Here is a 25879-nt window from a genome sequence, read left to right as displayed (position 1 = left end):
GGCCAACACTTGGAACTTAGTAACATAACGAAGTATCATACTCTGAATTATAACTTAAAATGCATATTTATAAGATATAAAATTTTTGCCAGCAGTATGTTATTTCAAATCTAATGTGTGTCTATGGAAAGAGAACAGGCCAGGACTAAAGTCCTGGACAGCACAAAACTTGTCAGATCTTTGTAAGATTATTAACAACTTTTCTGCTCAAATTCAAAAATCTAAAATATTTGCTGTTGTCACAAAGAGGAAGTTAAAAATAATAATGTTGACCATTTTATGAACCATACATGTCAATTAATGAGCCAGATGTAATATATATTTCCTCACCATGTGCATGAGCCATCTGCCAATGTTGTACATTAACTTGCTGGTCTCCTGCTGTGAATAAGGGAAATTCTACAATATCTCCTGCTGCATAGATACCTTCAACATTGGTTTTCATGTTCTAAAATAAATTTTCCAATATCTTAAAATATGTAAAACTTTGATTATGACAATTTTCCTGTAATTTGTATATTGATTTTGACTAACAAAATTGTTTCATAAACACAATTTTATTGTGATACTAGGTTGTTGGGATTGTGGTATTGGATTTCAGTTGGAAGGCAAACGCCTGAATCTGACAGATAGAGGTCAATTTGTCGACAAAAAAAGAACCCGTATGTAAAATGTTTACGCCCACAAACAGCGCCACCTATAATTTTTTCTACGGCATCTTTGAGAACGATGTCCCATTCTGTAGTAAATTAAAACATTAAATTAACTAAAACATAGAAAAGTAAGTGTAAAACACAAATTAAAAGATATATTTGCAGATGACTGTTTATGCATGATACGCTGGCAATGTGCGCAATGTCCTTTAATCCAAGACTGAAAATTAGTTTGTTTCCTACGTCAAGATGGCGGATTTCAATGTTTACATTTTTTCACCTATTTATAATCTGACACAAATTCGTATCCAATCATTTATTAGCAATTTTATTATTGATCTTTAAATATCATCCAATTACATTTGCCGTTAGAAAGTGGCTACACGTTACCAGCCGTCGTTACAAAGTAGCCATGTGTTTTGTGGGGATACCTTGGGAATGTTGTGTATTCAAAAGTTACGGTAAAAATCAATGTTATCTTCCTTATATTTCCATGCATACACAATTTATAACAGCAAATCCATTCTTAACAGACCCCATAAGGTAAACGGACATATTTAACTGTCTGATTGAGCAACAATTCGTGTAAATAAGCCTGATGGATCGTTTTGAATTCAAGCACAGCAGACAAACACGTGGTAGATTGTTTATGTTTGACAGTTTGTTTACCAGAATTACACGTTGATGTTACTATATACTTACCAATAACATTTATCGTGTTATACTTTCAAGAGTAATATAATAAATCTTACTCAAGAAATACGTCTAGGTAGGCGCAGGGACTTCCTTTTCTTGGTCCTTAACTAATGAGAGTGTAATGATACATTACAGCATTTTTTTTGCATTTGATATATTTCATATACATGTACATTTTATGTACACAAAGAACAATAAAGTAAAAGAACGTACATGGGTTTAATTCCCACCCTAGGTATATGTTTTGACTCTCATAACAGGTTGGAACAAATAGAGCAGATAGCAATTGACAATAATGTAATGCTAAAATGCTTATTGATGGGGTCAAATCAACAACATCATTTTCTCTAGTATACATCAACTCCCCTAAGGATAAGTCATACTTTACTAAGAGTCCAGTGGCTAAGTCCTGTCTTTTTGCCTCTGATATTTACTTATTTATATTTTAATTTCTAATATTCTCTTGTGCATGTAGTAAGGCAAAAGCTATTGTTACTCTTATTTTCCTCATTTGCCTTAAAACAATGGAATGTATTGATTGTTGATGTATGTAAAGTGACTTGTAATTTAACTGTCACTGCTAAAAGAGACTTGGACTCTGATGATAAGTGTCCAGACTGTTATCTCATTGGCAACTATATCATGAATGTCAGTTTCCCCTTTATAAGTTAAATTTTTTAAGAAAAGAATTTAATAATAATATAATAACAAGTTGTAAAAAATTTGAAAAGTTCAGCACAAGTGCCAAATCTTATTGGCTTTTCATTCAAGAAAACCTAGAGGCATTGAAAAGTGTTGCAATTTAAAATAAATGGTTTGAACTCAGAAAACTATCAATATATAGAGTACAGATATTATTTTAATTGGGCCTTTGTGAATATTTGCCTGTTAATTGAAGATATAATTGGTATATGCCTTTTCAAATACATGTGTGGCTCTGCACTGGCTGTGGTTAAAAATCTAAGAATGGAGTTGGTTATCTTCATATTTATCTGATTTATATCAACATAATTGTTCCATTATATATACATATATATAAATCATTGTAATACATGTACATTACTTTGCTTTTCATATGCCCTATTACAGTGTTTAATTGGAATAAAGTATCTTGTCTTAACCACATTTCTTTATTTTAGTATTGACAGGTGAGTTGATGACAAGCTCAGTCAATGATTGTAAATCCAGATAATATGAGTTTTTTTTATAAAAATAAATAATGTGATTAAACTGGTTATCTCAATTAAAAGAACTGACATTCTGCTTTGATACTATGAGATTATTTCTGATATATCAGAATAATAAATTTCCCTTTGTTGTCCTTTTTCAATAAAATTCTAAACATACTGTTTTAAGTCAGTTTTGTTTTTGTCTGAGACTACTATAACATGGGAGGTGACCACAATCTCTATGTTATACATTGAAGTATAGTCTCAGGTTTTTGTAGTCCAATTGACTGCATTTTAGAGCAGGTAAATGTGAATTTGGATTAAATTTAAAGTCATTCAGTATATCTAATGACATCATACCACTATTTTATTTCATCAAAGCATTTTCAAATTTTATTTACTGGTCAGCTTAGGTTATTATCCAATCAATAATTTAATTGAAAGGACTTACAGTTGGTTAGTTGGTTGCAGGACTTTTGAATTCAAATATAGGAAAGAAGCAAAAATTTAAAGCAAAACTTCAAATATTACATATAACAGGATTTATGATAACTGCAGGATAGCAGATTGCAATGCTGCTTTTGTTCAGTTATCTTTGTGTTGATTATTATGTTTTAAATCCCTTTCTGGGTCTTTGAATTTGATTTGAATGTTCAGATTTTTTTCTCTTGTCAGATTAAGACAAGCAACAGAACTTGTACAACTTATGTAGTTTCTTATCTCAGGGTGAATCCAGAAAATTTAAAACATAAGTGGTGGTATTCTCAACCATAATAACAAGGATAAAAAGGTGGTTCCAACTATATGCATGATCCCATTCAAATGCATTAATCCATAAAAAGATAAGGTTCCAATCACCAGACTCCCTGAGATCTGCAACTGTATCTTAAAGCAGCTATAATAAAACAAAAATTGTACATGTACCTCTGGCCACTGCAGATTGATATTATTTTCAATCTATGGTATTAAATGCTCACAATTTTGAAGACTATTTCCCTTTTTCAATATTTTTGTTAAAATGTAATCTTCTGCTTCTGCATCTATTGTAACACAGGTTCTTCTGACAAATGACTGATAAACCCATCTTGTATCCTTCTATCTACCAAAAGGGTGTTTGAGAATATATATATATACAATAAGTTCAAGTATTTTGTCAAGAAAAAGTCAGTCTGTTATAAAATGTAGGTAATTGTCTTCTATGGAAGTGTTCAAAAACCTGTAAGAACTTGAAAAAAAATGTCATATTCAACCTTTCCATGGCTATTTTAATGTTACAACAGTAGAGGAACATAGAATATTGAAAGGTATTCAAGAACTCGTCGAAATAGATCTGCAATCATTAATTTTACTCAAATTTACTGTTGTGAACTTGCAATATCATACGATGCGCGTACCGAGTTATCTCCCTTTGATCTCCGCTTCGCCACGAATAAACTGACACAATTGCGTATCCGGGGTTTTTGTGATCTGATATTGAAATAGTAGAAGCAAAAAATGGTTTTACTTCATATTTTATACCCCTCAACACGTTACCAAACCTATTTAAGGATTTATTACGGATTTTCCGTGGACCTACGCAAATTTTCAGAAAAAAAGTTTCACTTCACTCGTGAATTTATAACATTTTAACAATACTTTTTTATTATAATTATATAAAATAAGAAAGCATATTCAATCTAGAATTGAACACTTTGGTTTTTATTAATGTACGAGTTCAAATAAGACGATACGAGTCCAAAAACCACGAGGCATGCACGTTTTCAAAAAAATCGTAAACTCTGACCTTTTATCACGTGACCAATGTCTTGAACTTAGAAGCCATTAAATCGTCTGCCGTTCAACTGTTTGGCATAAGGCAGGTGTAAAGTGTCAAATGTGAACGTTTTAACCCAAAAATGGAATGATTTTTTTTTATATCGGAACTCATGTTCTTTATTAGAATAGAACTATTGTGTAAAAAGCACAAATAAAACATACATGAAATAAATATCTCTTCATGTTATTTTATATAAATTATTCAATTCTTACAAAAAAGTCATCTTGAAGAACCAATAAATTTTAATGATGATTATGAAAGTATTATGTACATTTCTCCTTTTTGATCGATGTAAGGACAGGTTACTTTTCATACAGGAACTTTAAGCAACCATCAGGATGAGCAACACATATCTCTTATCATTACCAATCTAGTTTATCCATGTGCTATTTATTCTTCACAGGATAAATGTCTCACCCATACAGTTACTTTTTCTATTCTCTAAAGTTTTAAAAAAGGGCAGACAACTCTTTACCTTATCCACTGGAATGAATCCTCTGTTTGTCATTGTAATATCTGAATCTTTCAAAAAGTCTGTGGCTGGTACAACACCTGTGTAATAAAAGAAAAGTATTATTATGTGAACTTCTAGAAAGAATTCTGTAATGTTTATTAGGGTAGGTTATTAATTTTGGCCAAGCTTTAAATCATGATAGCTTTACAATGTATACCTAAATGGTTGTGAATTATAACACCCTATAAATTGTATTATTATCACAAAAGATAACATTAGCATCCACCATTGTTTTTTATGACATGGCTCTGCCTCAATAGCCCTGTGTTGGCCTCTTGTTCAAGAGGTCATGGGTTTGAACCCTGTTTAGGTCAAAACAGACTTCAAAATTAGTATATGCTGCTTCTAAGCTTAGCACCTGTGGCTCTTTTTACAAGACAAGATTACTTTTCAGTTTAGGACATTGGTACCTACCTATATATGCCTTGATAAGATCACATGGCAGTTTTGTACATCGGTACCTACCTACACCTAAAATTGAGAATGGAAATGGGGAATGTGTCAAAGCGACAACAACCTGACCATAGAAAAGACAACAGCAGAAGGTCACCAACAAGTCTTCAATGTAGCGAGAAATTCCTGAACCCAGAGGCTTCCTTTTTCTGGCCCCTCAACAAATATATACTAGTTCAGTGATAATGAACGCCATACTAAACTCCAAATTATACACAAGAAACTAAAATTAAAAATCATACAAGACTAACAAAGGCCAGAGGCTCCTGACTTGGGACAGGCACAAAATTGTGGCAGGATTAAACATGTTTATGAGATCTCAACCCTCCCCCTATACCTCTAGCCAATGATGAAAAGTAAACGCATAACAATACGCACATTACAATTCAGTTCAAGAGAAGTCTGAGTCTGATGTCAGAAGATGTAACCAAAGAAAATAAACAAAATGACAATAATACATAAATAACAACAGACTACTAGCAGTTAACCGACATGCCAGCTCCAGACTTCAATTACATTTGTATACTGATTGAAAGATTATGATTTCATCATTGAATATTAATGCCTTGATAAGATCACATGGCAGTTTTGTACATTGGTACCTACCTACACATAATATGGCAAGATCACATGACTTTTAAGTACATTGGTACCTACCTACACCTAATATGGCAAGATCACATGACTGTTTAGTACATTGGTACCTACCTACACCTAGTACGGCAAGATCACATGGCTTTTTAGTACACTGGTACCTATCTACACCTAATATGGAAAGATCAGATGGATGTTTAGTACACTGGTACCTACCTACACCTAATATGGAAAGATCACATGGATGTTTAGTACACTGGTACCTACCTACACCTAATATGGCAAGATCACATGGCAGTTTAGTACATTGGTACCTACCTACACCTAATATGGCAAGATCACATGGCAGTTTTGTGTCATCTGACAATACAGCTTCTGTTGCTCTGTTGTCATTTCCAGTAAATTCTTTGATCCCTTTCTCAAAATAAAACTTCACACCTTGGTCCTCATGTAACTAAATAAAATATATGTATTTTTTTAAATACAGTTTGAATCTGTATCTTATCAAAAATTACTATTTATGCATTTATAAATATTTGATGGTTAATCTGAGCTTTCACTTAAACAGTAATTACAATTAATAAATACAACTAAACATAAATAGTTATTTGAAATAAAATTTCTCTTATTTAAAATGAAAATTGCATTACATAAAAACTAAAAAAATAACCAAAAACTTCAAAATGGAAAACAAACTGGTATACAATTTATATTACTATGCATACATAGACATTTAAAAAAGCTGTAAATATGTAAAATATACAACAATTGAAACATTCTTATAAAGCATTGATATTATTAGACATTAGTATTGAAACAGGTATGAACTGATGTTACTATTTTTTACATATATAATACCTTTGTAATCATATTCCCTATTTTTATCCCTAGGATATTTTCAAATGGGGCTTTCCCTCTGACGAGAACAGAGACAGATTTAGCTACGGATGTCATATATGCTGCAACCTCCATCCCTAATAGGAAGTAAATAACCATCTGTATAATGTTCTTGATTAATTATAAATGATTACCAATTCCTGTAAACATCTGCATCTTTCTCCTTTTTATATTAGTTTACTAGCCCTTGCTTTTTGGAATGTACAGTTAAACTTGAATTTAATGGTCACCCTTTAGACCAGAGTAAAATGACATGTGAATTGACGTTCAAATGCATAATTGCCTAAAGTGTGACGGGAAGAAAGCGACCTTACAAGACATCTTTTTGTTTAATAGAGAAGACCTTTATAGAAGGTTCAACTGTAAATGTTTGAAAATTTTCAACAGTTTCAAATTGATTGCTTTAACTGTAACACATTTCACTTCTTCTGGATATTCTTGACAATAAAGATATATTTTGGACAGTTAGAATTCTGTATTCACCCAATATGTACATTATAAAACAAAAACATTCCAATGTAATTCTTTAATTTCCAAATTCTAATAGAAGAAAGATGCAGATAAAAACTTTTCATGATAGTATGCTAAAATGTTCAAGTATGTCCTGTGTCTTCTGAGGAAATCATATGTCACTTGAGAAATTAATTTCATAAGAATTCATTTAAAAGGGCAGTAATTTAAAAAATTCTTCAACAACTTATCCAGTTTCTAATCAGTGGTTGAGGTGAGGTTCTTGATCAAAAGATGCATAACCCATCTCAAACACACATTGAATATTTGTCAAACTTTGTGAAAATCTAGGTTCAACCTAATGTATCAAAAATTGGTGTTGTTTTCAATTTTAGAAGAGTCAGTGAGTTTTTTAATGAGTATCTGATGATGATTATTAGTCCCTGTGTATTTACTTTACATGTCTTGGAGATTGTCCTCAAAATAGAAAGAGACATATAAGTTATCTGTCAATTTTTACAGGATCTTCAATGTCTTAATAGCATTTTAGCATATCATCCTGAAATGTTCCATTAACTTTGTATTGGTATATGTGCAAAGACTGGTAGTTAGGCAACTATTGTTTTGCATGCTTTGCTGAAACAGAATTAATATGGTTAGTTTAAATAAAAGATGTTTTAGTAACTGTCCATGGTGTCTATGAACACGATAAACATAACTATTTGGAATGGGCAACTACTGATGGGTATCTAAACTAAACATTCAAAAAATATAAATGATATACACTAAGTTTAAACTGCTTTTAAACCAGCATGTGCAAAAAATAAATCTAATGCTATTGATTTTGTGAGATTTCTAAACTAGCAGCACAAGTTCAAGTAAGTTATAATCTACATGCAATGCTATTATCTTCCTGGGAAAAGACAAAACAATATCATACATCAATCAGGAAAGAGACAAGACAACATAATGAGTCAATCAGGAAAAAGACAAGACAAGACGAACATAAAAACAAATTGAAATCTTTGGTACATAATTTAGCCCATTTCAACCATCCTTTTTTAAAATTTGAACAATTTGTATAGACATTGTTTAACCAATAAATTATCAAAATTCAGCAAAATATTTTTTTTACCCCATCAAAGAGAAATTAATCAGATGAGGAAGTGATCTCCCCTTACATACCAAATCAGTAAGTTGAAAACCGATTAACAAGTGTATACATTATGTCAACAGGTTAAGTTTGATCTTTTTGGTAGGTGAACCATGAATTCTTGATTAAAAATAGTTAAATACAATTTCCAGTCCCCTCAAGATCTGAATAATCACTGTGGATTAATTTATTTTCTAGGTACGTACCAATTTCATGGCTAGATGAAAATTGTATATAACTTATTTCGTGGTAATGCAAAAGTTAGGATACAAGCCTATAGAAAATTTATATTTTGTTAAACTGCTAAACATTTAAATTTGTTTCACTATACACATGAAATCATTGAAAATTGATACCCCTTCAATAATATTGAATTCAAATTAGTAATATCAATTGTTTACACTTTCAAGTTTTAAAAATAACGCAAGTATCATAATTGTATGGTTCACCTAGCAAACTTAACATAATTGTTGTTTGTATACACTCATGTATTTAAAGCTATATTTTAGACAAAGGTTATAATGTTATGCCAAAATATTGACCAAAAATCTGCTGATAGCAAATTTTCTTTAGTCACAGACTTTCACCAAAATTGCCAACAAATTATGTACCAAAGAAGCCAGAAGCAAGCCACCAAGCAATGGTTAAGTGAGGGTAACATTGTACCTTTTGTAAGACTGATCCTACTTTATCACCAAGGACCAGTTGGAATGGTACTTTAATAATGTCTACTACAGACACACTCTCTGCTTTGTCAGACAAAAATGCTGCTACTTCCATACCTTAAATGTCAGACACCGCACTTTATTCTCAGATTTCTATAATTTTTGAATTTCAATTTTCTCCAAAAAATTATGAAACTTTTGTCAAATATGATGATTTCAGTGAAAAAATATGTGCTAAAACAAACTGTACTTAATTCTTTTTTTTGGACAAGAAAACATGTAGCACTTCTATTTATACAGTAACAGTCACAATGACACTTAAATACAGGTTAACCAATCATTAAATTTTTTTGTGTCCAAAAATAAATAAAAATAGTGTGAGTTTTTTTACTATATTTGAAATGAAGACAAAGGGATTGAAGACAAGATAAAGGCAATTAAAAATTTTGATTTAGGGTTGCTGTCGTAGTGAATTTGATCTCCCATCTTATTTATTTTTGTAGTAGGGAGGGATTTTATCAGGTAGGATTTCACTTAGAACACAGAGAGATATTCTTTAAGATTTTGAACAGCAATTTTCAAAATTTCTCAGGAAAAGTTCATGACAAACATAAAAGAAATTTCCATGATGGAATAACTTTACCATGTTCACATGAAACATAGAGAACTTTTAGTGCAGTAATAAGCAAACATTCAGTTTTAAGCTGTTCATGCAAAAACTACAGTATCGAAAACTTATTTCTAATTCTATAAAGGTAATTTCTTATTATCTTTTTTTTTTACAAAAAAATCTATTTCTAACATTTTTTATTGTCTACAAAGCATGGAAGGTGCTCAATAAACTTTATAAAACATGATATAAATAATAACTGATTCAGAAATTATTACACTCAATAAATTACTATTACTTTCAACACATATGTAAGTCTCCTGAAGTATAAATATAGATTAAAAGTAATATAACAAAGATAATAAAAAAATTATAAATTCTTGGAAACAAATTTTAATTTTAAATTCATATTTTGGGTTGATTCATATGAATTAAGGTAAAGCTACGAAAGACTAGTCTGTTCTGTTTCTATAAATATTTTTCCAAAAAAATACAAAATTATTTTCTTTTTTCACAGGTTAGCTGAATTTGTTTTATATTTTTTTGTTTCTGTGATTTTTGTATGTTTGAAGAAATATTTTCGTAGTCATGTTAATATTTCCCATACAAAGTTAATACCTACCAATGAAAGAGGAACCAATAATAACCACTTTCTTGCCTTTTGCGGCTTCAGCTATTTTATTTGCATCGTCAGGTGTCCTCAGAATGCAAACATTCTCAAAATCAGCACCATTAATTGGTAACTGTCTGGGTCTATTAAAAATAAACATCTGATTAAAATTCTGTAATATTTAACAGGCTTTAAGTTATTAACATTGATGCATGCCGAACAAGTTTATTTAGGTCTAAACAGAATTGCCGACCCAAAAAATTGTATTCTGTGTGAAATAATCATGACTTTTGTCTTATGACAATTTTCTTTGATCGTTAAATTGCTAACCCCCACCTCATCTCTTTTCATTTTGGTCTCTGGCATTGTTCAAAACATAAATGATGTTGCAATTAGAACATGGCTTTGTTTCCAAAGCAAAAGGAGACTGTCATATTAGAATTGATTATATATACTTACTTTCCTCCAGTGGCAATGACTAGTGATGTATAATTGAGAGATGATTCATCCTCGAACTTAACTATCTTAGCCTGACTGTCTACTGAAGTTGCCTGTAAATACATAATGTACCCCAAGTTACACTCAAATATTCAAATATTATTTCCAACTGAAACCCCTATATTTTTTATTGAACCCCCCCCCCTCCCGCAACACACATATTTTTTTCTGGCCTTACAGGTTTAACAATATTTACCATTGACATTGCATTATCCGATAAAATATAAATATGCATGATTTTCATCCGGATACACATTTCCATAATAAATGTAATATTTTTGTTCCTTTATCAAACAGTCTATACCAGAGTCAAAATAAGGATACTTTACCATCATTGCATTGAAGTATATTAACTTAAAACTCTTGTTCCCAGTCTACAACTAACAAATCTATCTAAAACAGACTTTTAAAAGTATGTTAGAAGAGATATAGCATATTTACCTTTTTATTATTAAGGATATCTATACCATTTGTTTTGTAGAAGTCAGCATTTCTGAGTGCAATAGCATCTGCTGAAGAATCCATGGCCTGAAAAATAATAATCTTTGGTAAAAAAAAACATCTACTAGAAATTATTCCAAAAAAAATAGACAGTTATCTCCCTTAGACTGTGACTCAATTTATTATTAAATCAACTAATTTTCTATTTTTCAGATTTCATAGAGCTGTTTGTTGTATTATGACAATGTCCCAAACAAGGTATCTAGTCTAGAATTTTTTAATTTTTGCTCTGTAGGTATAGAGTAGATTAATGGCCTTCCTTTTAAGAGTCAACTGTCACAACAAGGAAATCATTCCAATGTTTTTTTTATTAATAACAAAAGTAAACTAGATTAAAACAGATTATAACCTATTGGTACCAAAATTATACTTGATGAGTGCATATCAAAATTTAACTTGGACCACATAACTTGCAGCAGAGTATAATTTTTTTTCTTTAGATGCTTTATTGCAGATTTAAAATGGAAAATGACAAGTAAACACATTATCCCTTATTCTTCTTGAGCATTGTGAAGAAATGCCCACTGCATATGTCCCCTTAAAACAATTTACTTTGATTCCCTGTAGATATTGATAAGTTAACTTCAATATTTATTCATTCAATATTCCCTCCATATATAATTCAACCATAAGGTGTACAAATGAAAATTTCCTTTATGACTAATAATAGCAATAATGTACAAACTTTGCTTAGTTTAATTCTGTCATATGGTAAATGTCTTTCTTGTGTTGCTATGGTGATTTTACCAGTAAATCCTTCCTTTCTTAATGTTTCAGCACACATAACAGATGCTGGGCCTACAATCATACATCATTGAAAAGTTTCATCAACTTATATAACTGAAACTTTAAATATTCTCCATATAATTTAAAAAAATAACTGAAAATTTAAATATCCTCCATATAATTGAAATAACTGAAAATTTAAATATCCTCCATATAATTGAAAGAACTAAAGCACTGTGCTTTCTTCTTAGTTTAAATTTCTTACTAAGAAATGAAATATAGTATTAATGAGGGGGATAGAACCTTTATCGGGACTCTGGGATCGGGTGTTTTTATGCTCAGGATTTCGGAATTGACCGTCAGGATCCTGGAAATCTTTTTTCGAATTTCTGGATGTCTGGAATTCAATTTATTTAAATTCGGGACCTCAGGATTTCGTGTTTTTAAGCCCGGGATTTCGGGATCAGGACCCCTCCTATCCCCCTCAATTAATACTCTTCATATGATGGTGAATAAACATTCTATCTATATAGAAGTCTGTTCTGACCCAGATATCTGTTAACTTTTTTTTTATTGCTTTACCAAATTAAAAGAAGATTACAAATGTGACAATGTTGCAATGTGTATGTTAGAGTCTGTCATGGAGAGATGGGAAGGACACATCTCATTGTAAGTAGACATCTTATTGGAATCTGAGAATGTGCTGTTCTACAAATATTGTCATCAGTATATATATGATTTGTTATATTACTAACCTCCACCAATTATTAGAACTGATTTCTGGTTGTCTGCTGAATGCTTGCACATTGACTTTTGAACTTTGCTTGAAGTCAGGAGTGCCTTGTCACCTTTAACCTTAACTTTGCCATCAGCAACTGTTACCTAAAACAGAAAAGAAATTATTTCAATTTTATTCCATAAATCAATTTCTTGTGCAGTCAAATTTTAACACTCTTTAAAGTATAGTACATTGAAGCCAAGAAAAAACTTTTTAAAGAGTTTTAACAAGTGAAACTGTGAGCTACTGCTCACTGATGATACCCCCGCCGCAAGTGGATAATATTAATAGTGTAAAAATATGGAAGTGTTCGGTAAACAGGAAGTTGTCTAGTGATGAATCTGAAAACGCATCACACGGTATAGCTGACTTATAAAAATCCTGAAACCAAATTTCAGAAATCCTTGTATTGTAGTTCCTGAGAAGGAAGTTGTCGAGTGATGAATCTGAAAACGCATCACACGGTATAGCTGACTTATAAAAATCCTGAAACCAAATTTCAGAAATCCTTGTATTGTAGTTCCTGAGAAAAATGTGACGAAAATTTTCAACTTGGCTATCATGTGTAAAATCATACAAGTGTTCGGTAAACAGGAAGTTGTCGAGTGATGAATCTGAAAACGCATCACACGGTATAGCTGACTTATATAAATCCTGAAACCAAATTTCAGAAATCCTTGTATTGTAGTTCCTGAGAAAAATGTGACGAAAATTTTCAACTTGGCTATCATGTGTAAAATCAGACAAGTGTTCGGTAAACAGGAAGTTGTCAAGTGATGAATCTGAAAACGCATCACACGGTATGGCTGACATATATAAATGTTGGTACCAAATTACAGAAAGGATGGATGTGTAGTTCCTGAGAAAAATGTGACGAAAGTTTCATGGGACGGACGGACTGACTGACTGACGGACGGACGGACTGACAGACAGAGGTAAAACAGTATACCCCCCCTTTTTTAAAGGGGGGGTATAATAATAACAACCACCATTAAGGTTACAGGCAATGACATTCAAATTTAACAAATACTATTTTTCCATTTGTGTCTAAAATTGCTCTCATGTCTTAGATATGTATTTGGCTTTATTTTTGGGTTGGAATGGTGTCTCATTGAAAATTTTCTACCAAATCTTTAATTTTACTTTATTCTACATGTCTATTTATAATATATATATTTCACCACTGCAACACGTGTTACAATATTTCTCCACTTGAGACATTTAAATTCTAATATTTAAAGCGTGAGGCTTGCCAAGCTGTTTGAAATATGAAAATTTAACTGTTGAGAGTGGGGCAATATCTTAATACATAGAGTATAGGGGTTGAATCTGTTTCTTTGATGATTTTTATCTTTCCTTTTCAAAGATTTGCCGAAAGTTGTGTTCTTTATATGCGACTTCATCAGGCATAGTCACCTTCTTTCATGATGTAACATTAGAAAGATTCAGAAGAAACCAAGAAAATTTGATATCATATTTAAATTTTGAGCAATCATTTGCGGAGGAAAACAAGTATTTCACTATTGAGGAGCAATAATTTTCTCACACCAATTAAGAAATGTGAAAATAGCACAAAATTAGAGAAAAAGAAATTCCTACTCATGATGGACTACTGTAAATTCATTAATCATTAGAAGCCTATTATTAGGGGGGGGGGGGGGGGGGGGATTTTGCAGGTAGGTATAGGTTGATCAAAATATTAAAGTTCAACAAACTGAACATTTTCCATCAACTTATGTGCAATCTTTGGCATAATCACAAAATCAAATGTCCATGAACAAATTTGTTATTTTTTCAATAATATACGAAAATTGATACCCATGAAAGTAAATGAGTCCACAGCTTATGAAACTGTGAATGACAAGAAAAAGTTGGAATATGAAGCTTACATCAAATTTTGGAAGACTGTCTAATCCAGGGAAATCTTCAATATCACCAGTCTTTACATTAAAACAAGCGCCATGCCAAGGGCAACGAACTCTTCCATTGTTTAAAGCACCTGAAATACATAGTTATCACCTTTAATTACAAATTGAAACTAATGCTTTGAGCAAAACAATAAAGATGTAGATCTGACATGTAACAAATTTTTGAATTCATTTATTATTGTGATGGTTGAAAACTATCAATGGATAAAAAAATAACTATTGCAATTTCCAGAAATGCTGCTAACAAATAAGCTGCGTTGGATTAAAATGGACCTTATGCAAGTGCACATTTAGTTAAGGAATGACTGTAATATTTTTTCTGTCTATGAAGAAATAACATAAAAAAATGTGGTGCACACTGAATAATGCACGTAGCAGGTTATTTAACAGTGTGCACCACATTTTTTCTGTTATTTCGAATAGACAGAAAAAATATTAGTCATTTCTTATAATTTAATTCTAAATTCCATTTTAAACCGTAGAAAACCATGAAAAAAACGTTGATGACATCACTGTCACAAAGTATCAGTGACAGTGATGTCATCAACTGATACGGCATAAAATTAAATACCTAGCCTAAAGAACTGGCCATTCTCTTTGCCTTCAGTGATATAAACCTTAAGCAAAAGGATCACCATATTGAGTACATCTTTTTCTTATATATATATATACAGCATAAAACTGGCCATCCATTCTCTTTGATCTCATTGATACAAACCTTTAGCTAGGGGAGCACCATAGTGAGTACATTTATTGCCTATAACATAGAATTGGCCATTCTCTTTGATCTCATTGATACAAACCTTTAGCTAGGGGAGCACCATAGTGAGTACATTTATTGCCTATAGCATAGTATTGGCCATTTTCTTTGATCTCATTGATACAAACCTTTAGCTAGGGGAGCACCATAGTGAGTATTTATAGCCTATAGCATAGAATTGACCATTCTCTTTGATCTCATTGATACAAACCTTTAGCTAGGGGAGCACCATAGTGAGTACATTTATTGCCTATAACATAGAATTGGCCATTCTCTTTGATCTCATTGATACAAACCTTTAGCTAGGGGAGCACCATAGTGAGTATTTATAGCCTATAGCATAGAATTGACCATTCTCTTTGATCTCATTGATACAAACCTTTAGCTAGGGGAGCACCATAGTGAGTACATTTATTGCCTATAACATAGAATTGGTCATTCTCTTTGATCTCATTGATACAAACCTTTAGCTAGGGGAGCACCATAGTGAGTACATTTATTGCCTATAACATAGAATTGGTCATTCTCTTTGATCTCATTGATACAAACCTTTAGCTAAGGGAGCACCATAGTGAGTACATTTATTGCCTATAACATAGAATTGGTCATTCTCTTTGATCTCATTGATACAAACCTTTAGCTAGGGGAGCACCATAGTGAGTACATTTATTGCCTATAGCATAGAATTGACCATTCTCTTTAACCAGTAAAGCTTTTCCCTCTCCAACATCTACTTCTCTCATTCTGTAAAATAAGTATAGAAAAATTAACATTTACATTGCAAAACTAACCTTGTGTCCAAGTGAAAGTGAGGAAGACATCAAATGGAAGTCTTTGAGATTTTGACCTGCATTAGACACTACCCCTATATCATGTGTAGATCTTGTTTTACAGTCTTTACTCATGTTTGCTGTGGTTTGTTGACTGTTTTTTGTCTTTAAATTTTCTTATTTTCATTTTGACCTTTGTATTAATTGTTTTTATTCAACTTATGATTTATTGTTCCTTATAATTGAAACTTCAATCTCTGTTTCCAGGTCATGCAGTAAGTATTTGAATTGTTATACATTTGTAATTTTGGGGCCTTGTATAGCTGATTATGTGGTATAGGCTTTGTTCATTGTTGAAGGTCATACAGCGATCAAAGTTGTTAATTTTTGTCATTTGGTCTCTTCAGGAGAGTTGTCTAATTGGTAATCATACCACATCTTCTTATTTTATATTTAACATGTTTCTACCTCTAGTAAAAGGTCTTAACACTAAGTCTAGTCTTATTTTGTTCAGATATGGATTTTGTGTTCAATGTGGTTTCTCAAAAACATGTGTTTGTGGCAATAAAATGCTGACTATGTCATATGTGTTTGTGGCAATAAAATGCTGACTATGTCATATGTGTTTGTGGCAATAAAATGCTGACTATGTCATATGTGTTTGTGGCAATAAAATGCTGACTATGTCATATGTGTTTGTGGCAATAAAATGCTGACTATGTCATATGTGTTTGTGGCAATAAAATGCTGACTATGTCATATGTGTTTGTGGCAATAAAATGCTGACTATGTCATATAATTTGATAAGTTTTTTTTCTGCAAAAAAAGACAAATTAAAAGATAATATAGAGATAAAAGACCAATATAGTTTTAAACAGAAGAATCTCAGACAATAATATTCTTTTATCAGTTAATTATTTTAAAACTAAAATGTTTGTTTTAACACAGAACATGACAAATATGTTAAATACTAGTTTGTACTTGACAACTAAGAATTCTCCAGGAAGTTTTAGCTATGTTTTTGTTTCTAAATGTCTCTTAATTTGTGTAATGTATTAAATCATCTGAGTAATTCTAAATAAATCAAGAAATTACGTATGTTTGTACATAGATGTTTGTTTAGGTAAAAAAGTGAAACAAAAACAGCTCAGGTGCATATATAGGCCAAATAAAAAAAATGTACGCATTTTCCTCTTGTACAAAAAATTCCTTAATATTTCGAAATGTTGTACATAGTCATAGAGGGACATGGATATAGATCAATAATAAGCACTGTATAAGCCAATTTTTCTGTCAAAATATGAAAACAAGGCATGTGGGGTATGCATCAAATAGCATGCCATATGCCATAACAAAAATAAAGACATCTAGAGGTCAACATATGTTCATCGAATATAGACAGGAAGTGTCTCAAAAATATGCAAAGATCTTAAGCCTCAAGTCTAAAACAAGTTGTACATAAATTTAATAGAGATAAAAAATCTAAATTTGCATATTAAAATTAAGTTGAGATTATAGAAAAAAAATATTTAAAAAAAACCCAACATTTATTCCTTATATAAGCCTGTTGCAGTAGAAAACATGTAACCATTTGTGTGTGGCCTATAAATAAAGTTATGCTCATTTAAAAGTTTATTCGGTATATTTGCTATCAGGCCCGTAGCCAGGAATTTCCATGGGGGGGTTGTTTGGACTCATGAACTCGACTTTAACAGTCACAATTTGAACAGAACGTTGACTTTAACAGTGCTTATTTGGTTTCAAGGGGGGTTCAGACGAACCCCTCGAACCCTTCTTGCTACGGGTATGGCTATATTTGTGATTTCAACATGTTAAATAGGAAATTCTTCAGCACAAGAAAAAGGTTTAATATCATATTCTTTCACACTATAGAAAAGCCTTTTCTAGTAAAAACATTTTCAAAATTTTCAAGACTTTTTTGCATTTGCCTTTTATCATGTTTATAACATTATTTTAAGTAGATTATGTTTTTTTTTTCTAACTCCAGTCCTATGTATTCTGACAATGAAAATCTTGGGATCATATTCAGTATAAAATTTAGGAATAATAAGTGAAAACTTAAAAACTTGAGAGATAATTTATCATGTTGATGGATGATAAACAATAAAATCTTCTTCTAAAGAGAATTTTCATTTTTTCTTTAGCGAAAGTTATTATTCATTCAAATATATGGTAATTAGTGTATGGAATGCCATTACTGAAATCTGAAACAGAAAAAATCCTCCACTTTTATACACAACAAAATTTAAATAAGTCAGTAAAACAAGGGAAATAAATTGGTATTTAAATTTCTCAAAATTCTTTTCTTTTGAAATGTTGACACATTAAGATGGATGTGCCCATTCAGATGAATTAGGTGAAAATTAATTAAAGAGGTCATAAATCAATAAGGAAATCTAAGGGTAAACTATTTTTTATATTTGTATAACTTTTACATATCTTGTTATATAATCATTCTTGAACTAAAAAAAAACTGTTAACCAGGACTTAGTCACCTTGCATTGTGTAACCACAATTATGTCCAAATTGAAACAATCACAAAGGAATCAATTTTTGTGCATAATGCATATTTAACATATATGCATAATAAGCTGACATTTGTTTATGTAACTGTATTTACCACTTCAAAACAAAGTCCTAATTTTCAAAAGTCCCCCATTAATGATTTCCTTCCCAGAATGCACTGTAACTTACTCTCCATCCTTGAGGTCATCCACCCCACACACAACAGCTTCAACAGATGACATGTCTATATCAGCTTCTGACGACACTTGGACTACAATCTCTGATGACACTAATGATGCAGACTCTGGTAATGTAGGTTCCTCTACAGGAACAGCTGGGTCTGCAGGGGGTACAATATCCACTTGGGGTTCTATAAAATCTACTGCCCCCTCTCTTGTGTCTGCCTCCTGAGGGGATCTGTCAGATCCTGGTGGTGTGGTTTCTAGGCTGATAACAGTGTTAAACTGAACGGTTTCTGATTCTACGACAGGCTTATCCTCTGTGTTCTCAGATGTATCCTGAATAGTCTATAGAAAAATATCTAATAGTAAGACTTGCAATGCATGACAATTTTTATAAAAAAGTATTCATCTATTTATAAAATACTGACTGTTCTTTTTTGTATATAAACATCAATAATCGTGACAATAACAAACTTAAATTCAAACTTACATTACCACGAGGATTTAAAGGTTATTTCACAATTTATAATCAATTTATTTGAACTTGTTCTTCAATGTATTCAGTGAAATCTTTTAAACAAATGTCAACATCATTGATTTTAAAACAGTTTGATTAATTCCTAAAGGTCGTGCAACTTGATTGATAAGTTATAATGTAAGCATGGTAAAAGGGAAAATTACACATTCAAGAATAATCTTTTTAATGCATGTTCATATTAGCTTCTACTAAACTCCTCTATTCAATTACATGTACATGTCTATAAAAAGTGCATCTTATAACATGAACAAAATGTTATCCATACTCCTTGTTGCGATTTCCATTTCCAAAAATTATTTCACTGTTTTTATTAATGTAAATAATCATGATAATATGATCAGCTGATCTTTGCATATATTTAGATAGTACACATTTAAAATTGAAGCAGTATAATTAATATGCAATTTTTCCATTTTATATCTGAAATCTCGTTTTTTACCTGCAGTTGAACATTATTTGACAATAAATACATCAAGTTCTCATTTACCATATTATTTCCCCCAAGACATTTTCAAAGTAAATACTATCATGTCAATATTTTACTTTAAGGGGGTTCGCGGGTCTAAATCATTTATATAGGATTTCTCTATATTTTTCTATAAATGAACTTTATCTTATAGTTAATAGACAAATACAATAAAAAAGTGGGGTCACCGTTCATTTGCGCTCACAATCTGCCTTCGAAAGAAGCATACATTTTTGTAAAGGTGATTTTTTTCTGTTGAAGTAATAGGAGAAATAAAGATGATATCGAAATAAAAAAAGAAATTTATTACAGAAATCGCTCAAATTTTACAATAATTTAGTTTAAGTACAGCTTATATGGAAATTGTATTAAAAAATATAGGTCACCGATGAGTTAAAAAAGATATTTCAATTTTAAAGCCAAAAAATGGCATTTTTCAACCAAAGGGAGATAATTTGGAACTTTTTCAATAATGTATACATTTTAAAAGTCATCTGGGGCTAACACGAATTGATAGCTTTGAATAATTTTTGTACCATATGATAAAGTAACAACTACAAAAGGTAATAAATAAAATTTGTAATGAAAAACAAATGTTTATTTTTTTTCTGAAATTTTTATACCCTCGAGCCTCCTTAAGCAAAACGAATAAACATAATAAGTACATTTATATATTTATTGTTGTGAGATAGGTATGGTTATAGCCATTTTTTCTTAGGGTAGGTATGGTTATAGCCATTTTTCTTAGGGTAGGTATGGTTATAGCCATTTTTTCTTAGGGTGGGTATGGTTATAGCCATTTTTTCTTAGGGTAGGTATGGTTATAGCCATTTTTAGCTCACCTGGCCCGAAGGGCCAAGTGAGCTTTTCCCATCACTTGGCGTCCGTCGTCGTTAACTTTTACAAAAATCTTCTCCTCTGAAACTACTGGGCCAAATTAAACCAAACTTGGCCACAATCATCATTGGGGTATCTAGTTTAAAAATGTGTGGCGTGACCCGGCCAACCAACCAAGATGGCCGCCATGGCTAAAAATAGAACATAGGGGTAAAATGCAGTTTTTGGCTTATAACTCAAAAACCAAAGCATTAAGAGCAAATCTGACATGGGGTAAAACTGTTTATCAGGTCAAGATCTATCTGCCCTCAAATTTTCAAATGAATCCGACAACCCGTTATTGGGTTGCTGCCCCTGAACTGGTAATTTTAGGGAATTTTTGCTGTTTTTGGCTATTATCTTGAATATTATTATAGATAAAGATAAACTGTAAACAGCAATAATGTTCAGCAAAGTAAGATTTACAAATAAGTCACATGACCAAAATGGTCAGTTGACCCCTTTAGGAGTTATTGACCTTTATAGTCAATTTTTAACCATTTTTCGTAAATCTTAGTAATCTTTTACAAAAATCTTCTCCTCTGAAACTACTGTGCCAAATTAATCCAAACTTGGCCACAATCATCTTTGGGATATCTAGTTTAAAAAATGTGTGGCGTGACCCGGCCAACCAACCAAGATGGCCGCCATGGCTAAAAATAGAACATGGGGGTAAAATGCAGTTTTTGGCTTATAACTCAAAAACCAAAGCATTTAGAGCAAATCTGACATGCAGTAAAAGTGTTTATCAGGTCAAGATCTATCTGTCCTGAAATTTTCAGATGAATCGGACAACCTGTTGTTGGGTGGCTGCCCCTGAATTGGTAATTTTAAGGAAATTTTGCTGTTTTTGGTTATTATCTTAAATATTATTATAGATAGAGATAAACTGTAAACAGCAATAATGTTCAGCAAAGTAAGATTTACAAATATGTCAGCATGACCAAAATGGTCAGTTGACCCCTGAAGGAGTTATTGCCCATTATAGTCAATTTTTAACAATTTTTTCGTAAATCTTAGTAATCTTTTAGAAAAATCTTCTCCTCTGAAACTACTGGGCCAAATTAAACTAAACTTGGCCACAATCATCATAGGGGTAACTTGTTTAAAAAATGTGTGGCGTGACCGGGCCAACCAACCAAGATGGCCGCCATGGCTAAAAATAGAACATAGGGGTAAAATGTAGTTTTTGGCTTATAACTCAAAAACCAAAGCATTTAGAGCAAATCTGACATGGGGTAAAATTGTTTATCAGGTCTAGATCTATCTGCCCTCAAATTTTCAGATGAATCCGACAACCCGTTATTGGGTTGCTGCCCCTGAATTGGTAATTTTAGGGAATTTTTGCTGTTTTTGGCTATTATCTTGAATATTATTATAGATAGAGATAAACTGTAAACAGCAATAATGTTCAGCAAAGTAAGATTTACAAATAAGTCACATGACCAAAATGGTCAGTTGACCCCTGAAGGAGTTATTGCCCTTTATAGTCAATTTTTAATAATTTTTTCGTAAATCTTAGTAATCTTTTACAAAAATCTTCTTCTCTGAAACTACTGTGCCAAATTAAACTAAACTTGGCCACATTCATCATTGGGGTCTTGGCCACATTCATCATTGGGGTAACTTGTTTAAAAAATGTGTGGCGTGACCTGGCCAATCAACCAAAATGGCTGCCATGGCTAATAATAGAACATAGGGGTAAAATGCAGTTTTTGGCTTATAACTCAAAAACCGAAGCATTAAGAGAAAATCTGACAGGGTTTAATTGTTTATCAGGTCAAGATCTATCTGCCCTGATGTTTTCACATGGATCGGACAACCCGTTGTTAGGATACTGTCCTGAATTGGTAATTTTAAGGAAATTTTGCCGTTTTTTTGTAAGATCTACAAATAAGTTTACATGACCAAAATAGTCAATTGACCCCTTAAGGAGTTATTGCCCTTTATAGTTAATTTTTAACATTTTTCATAAATTTTTGTAAATTTTTAGAAAATATTTTCCACTGTAATTACTGGGCCAAGTTCATTATAGATAGAAATAATTGTAGCAACAAGAATGTTTAGTAAAATAAGATCTACAAACACATCACTATCACCAAAACACAATTTTGTCATGAATTTATCCGTGTCCATTGTTTAATATGCACAAGACCAAGGTGAGCGACACAGGCTCTTTAGAGCCTCTAGTTTCTTAGGGTATATCATGTAGTTTTATGTTTGGTTACTATGTATGCACAATATTAATGTATACTGGCAATTATAAAATAAAAAAATCGGAAAATCAATTTTATAAAACATACATAGTATCTACAGACTATACATGGCTTTTCTCATTGTTGATGGCCATATGTTTGCCTCTAGTTGCTTACTTTAACTTCATTTGAACTCTGGTAAATATTTTTTTCAGCAATTTTTATATTAGTGTCTTTACATGCATAAAATTGAGAATGGAAGTGGGGAATGTGCCAAAGAGACAACAACCTGACCATAGAAAAAAACAACAGCAGAAGGTCACCAACAGGTCTTCAATGTAGCGAGAAATTCCCGCACCCGGAGGTGTCCTTCAGCTGGCCCCTAAACAAATATATACAAGTTCAGTGATAATGAACGCCATACTAATTTCCAAATTGTACTAAAATTAAAATAATACAAGACTAACAAAGGCCAGAGGCTCCTGACTTGGGACAGGCGCAAAAATGCGGCGGGGTTAAACATGTTTGTGAGATCTCAACCCTCCCCCTATACCTCTAGCCAATGTAGAAAAGTAAACGCATAACAAGATCTCTTTTTCATTGAGAAATTTTAAAATGTAAGAATTATAAATGTATTGAATGTCAACAAACATTTTGACTTGTTTTACCTCAGTTTCAGCTTCTTGTTTCTCCTCTTCTTCTTCAACAGTTTCCTTTACCTCACTTTCTACTTGTTGATCTGAAGTAACAACAATTGCCTGTACGTCCTCCTGAAATTCAGTCTCAGTTTTGATTACTTCTACCTCCTGAAATTCAGTCTCAGTTTGAATTATGTCTTCAGTTTCAGTTTTAACTATGTCTACCTCCTTATCACTATCCTCTCTCACTTCCGACTTAGTTTCACTATCTTCCTTTTGCGCCTCCTCTCTAATCTGATTATCCTCTTTTGATTCAGTGTCCTCTTTCAGAACCTCCTCTTTTGATTCAATAAATTCTACTGTCACAGTTTGCTCACTCTCCTCAGTTACCTCCTCCTTTACTTCAGATTCCTCTCTAATAATATCCTCCTTTTCTTTATTTTCCTCCCCTTTTTGTGACTCAATATAGTCCTCTAAGGCTTTATCAATTTGATCACTCTCCTCTTTAGGATTATAGTCGTTTGACTCGGAGCTGTCTTTAGCACTATCAACTTTAATCTCTTCAGAAAGTTCTACCTTGGAATCTAAAGTTTCTACTTCCTTTTTATCATTTTCAATCACAACAGGTGGTTCTGGATCTTTTTGTTTTTCGTGAGATTCTAAATTTGAATTGTTATCTGCAATTCCATTAATGTCAGATTTCTTATTTTCCACTGAATTATCTCCCCTATTATCTGGTTTGTGCTCAGTTGGTGATTTCTCTCCGTTTGGTTTGTTATTAAGCTGAGTATTATCGTCAATATTTGTACTATTCCTTGACAGAAGCAGTGACTCACGCTGATTTGAAGACTTTGGTCTTTTGTGAGATGCCTTCTGTGGATTGGTACCTGCCAAAAATTAAAAAATATTTTACTCAATTACATTTAAATTCAAATATTCTTTTCCGATTCTAAAAAAAAATGTCCAAAAGCTTTTTACTTCCAAGTAAATTCACAGCTTAACCTTTTTCTAAGCTTTAAGGATGATCTATTTATACAATCACTCAAACAAGACAGTACTTAATATCTATTACACTTTGCAATACATCATTCTGTTTTTAGGCTAAAAGTAAAAGCTATAATGCACATATTAGAAAACATAAAAATCCAAATTTTAAAAATATTTTGGTATAAAATACATGTACATACACACCTCAAATATATCTAAATAATGTTTTTGATAGAGATATCATTATGAATACTGACATCCATCCATAATCTTTATTACACTATAACAAGACAACTGTCTGGAGGTGATGATTACATATAATAAACTGTTCAAACAGAGATATGTCTCGCCTGTCGACAGAAAATTTGTCAAAAGGACAATCTGATGGACAACAACTTTTCTAATCAATTCAAAGTTGCTGGACCTAGGCCTCAAAGTAGTCTGCAAACTTGTATGAACTGACAAAAATGCAACCTTATAGAAGATAGCATTGATCTAGATCTATCACAAGTTATTCCTATCAAAATGACTTAAGCAGAAAACTTTAAAATTGTTGACACATCCTTTGTTTGCTACCAGTAAAGCAACACCTTTTCACCTATGTTTGGCTTTCCAGGACTTTCTTTCCATGAGAGACACAAATTATGAAAAGCACAATCCTGCAACATAAATAATGCAACAAAATTTTGTTTGCATGTCTGTGCAGAGTTGGTTTAAGTCTATATCTACATAATGAAATATATAATTATATCTTAGTACCATTTTAAAGTCTTTTTTAAGAACAATGGCAGACAGACCACCGACATGACATATATTTTGTTAATTGTCACTCACTGAAAACATTAGTACTGTAAAACAAATGGTGAAGAAGATTATGAATATGAACATCTGTTTTTTTGTTTTTTGTTTTTGTTCAAATGAACAAGAAATTCAAACAGAGAGAACTTACACATCTAAATGTATAGAAAATTTAAGGATGGACAATTAGAACAAAATTTTAGCAGAAGCAATACCACAGGGTAAACCAGGTGCTCCGCAGGGCGCAGCTTTATACGACCGCAGAGGTCGAACCCTGAACAACTGGGGCAAGTATGGACAAAACATTCAAGTGATACAGCTCTGAATTTGGATTGTGATCAAATTTTTGACATTACATGGTTTTTTTTTACACAAAACAAATGTTAAGATTTTACAAATCAATTAAAGATTTCTTCTTCAAACTTTTTAAAT

At 31.9% G+C, this 25879-nt stretch overlaps 1 protein-coding gene across 12 annotated transcripts in view; it reads right to left on the bottom strand.

Moving 5' to 3' along the window:
• The window catches only part of LOC139527680 (apoptosis-inducing factor 3-like), a 63983-nt gene that overhangs the window by 4481 nt on the left and 33623 nt on the right, over positions 1-25879 (bottom strand). For 6 of the 12 annotated variants that reach the window (XM_071323266.1, XM_071323267.1, XM_071323264.1 and 3 more), the window contains exons 3-15: positions 23693-24549; positions 18957-19294; positions 16106-16215; positions 14673-14782; positions 12761-12887; positions 11965-12077; positions 11220-11306; positions 10740-10831; positions 10293-10423; positions 9062-9177; positions 6214-6349; positions 4810-4886; positions 331-448 (exon numbers count right to left, since the gene is read on the bottom strand). In XM_071323266.1, coding sequence (XP_071179367.1) covers positions 331-448; positions 4810-4886; positions 6214-6349; positions 9062-9177; positions 10293-10423; positions 10740-10831; positions 11220-11306; positions 11965-12077; positions 12761-12887; positions 14673-14782; positions 16106-16215; positions 18957-19294; positions 23693-24549 — 2412 coding nt within the window. Of the gene's footprint in view, positions 1-330; positions 449-4809; positions 4887-6213; positions 6350-6753; positions 6870-9061; positions 9178-10292; positions 10424-10739; positions 10832-11219; positions 11307-11964; positions 12078-12760; positions 12888-14672; positions 14783-16105; positions 16216-18956; positions 19295-23692; positions 24550-25879 lie in introns of all 12 variants that reach the window. The other 6 variants (XM_071323272.1, XM_071323270.1, XM_071323271.1 and 3 more) reach the window with 2 other exon arrangements.

Source organism: Mytilus edulis, chromosome 6, assembly GCF_963676685.1.
Source record: "Mytilus edulis chromosome 6, xbMytEdul2.2, whole genome shotgun sequence".
Taxonomy (NCBI): domain Eukaryota; kingdom Metazoa; phylum Mollusca; class Bivalvia; order Mytilida; family Mytilidae; genus Mytilus; species Mytilus edulis.
The sequence above is the reverse complement of the archived record's forward strand: the minus strand, read 5'-3'. Positions and strand labels throughout refer to the sequence as shown.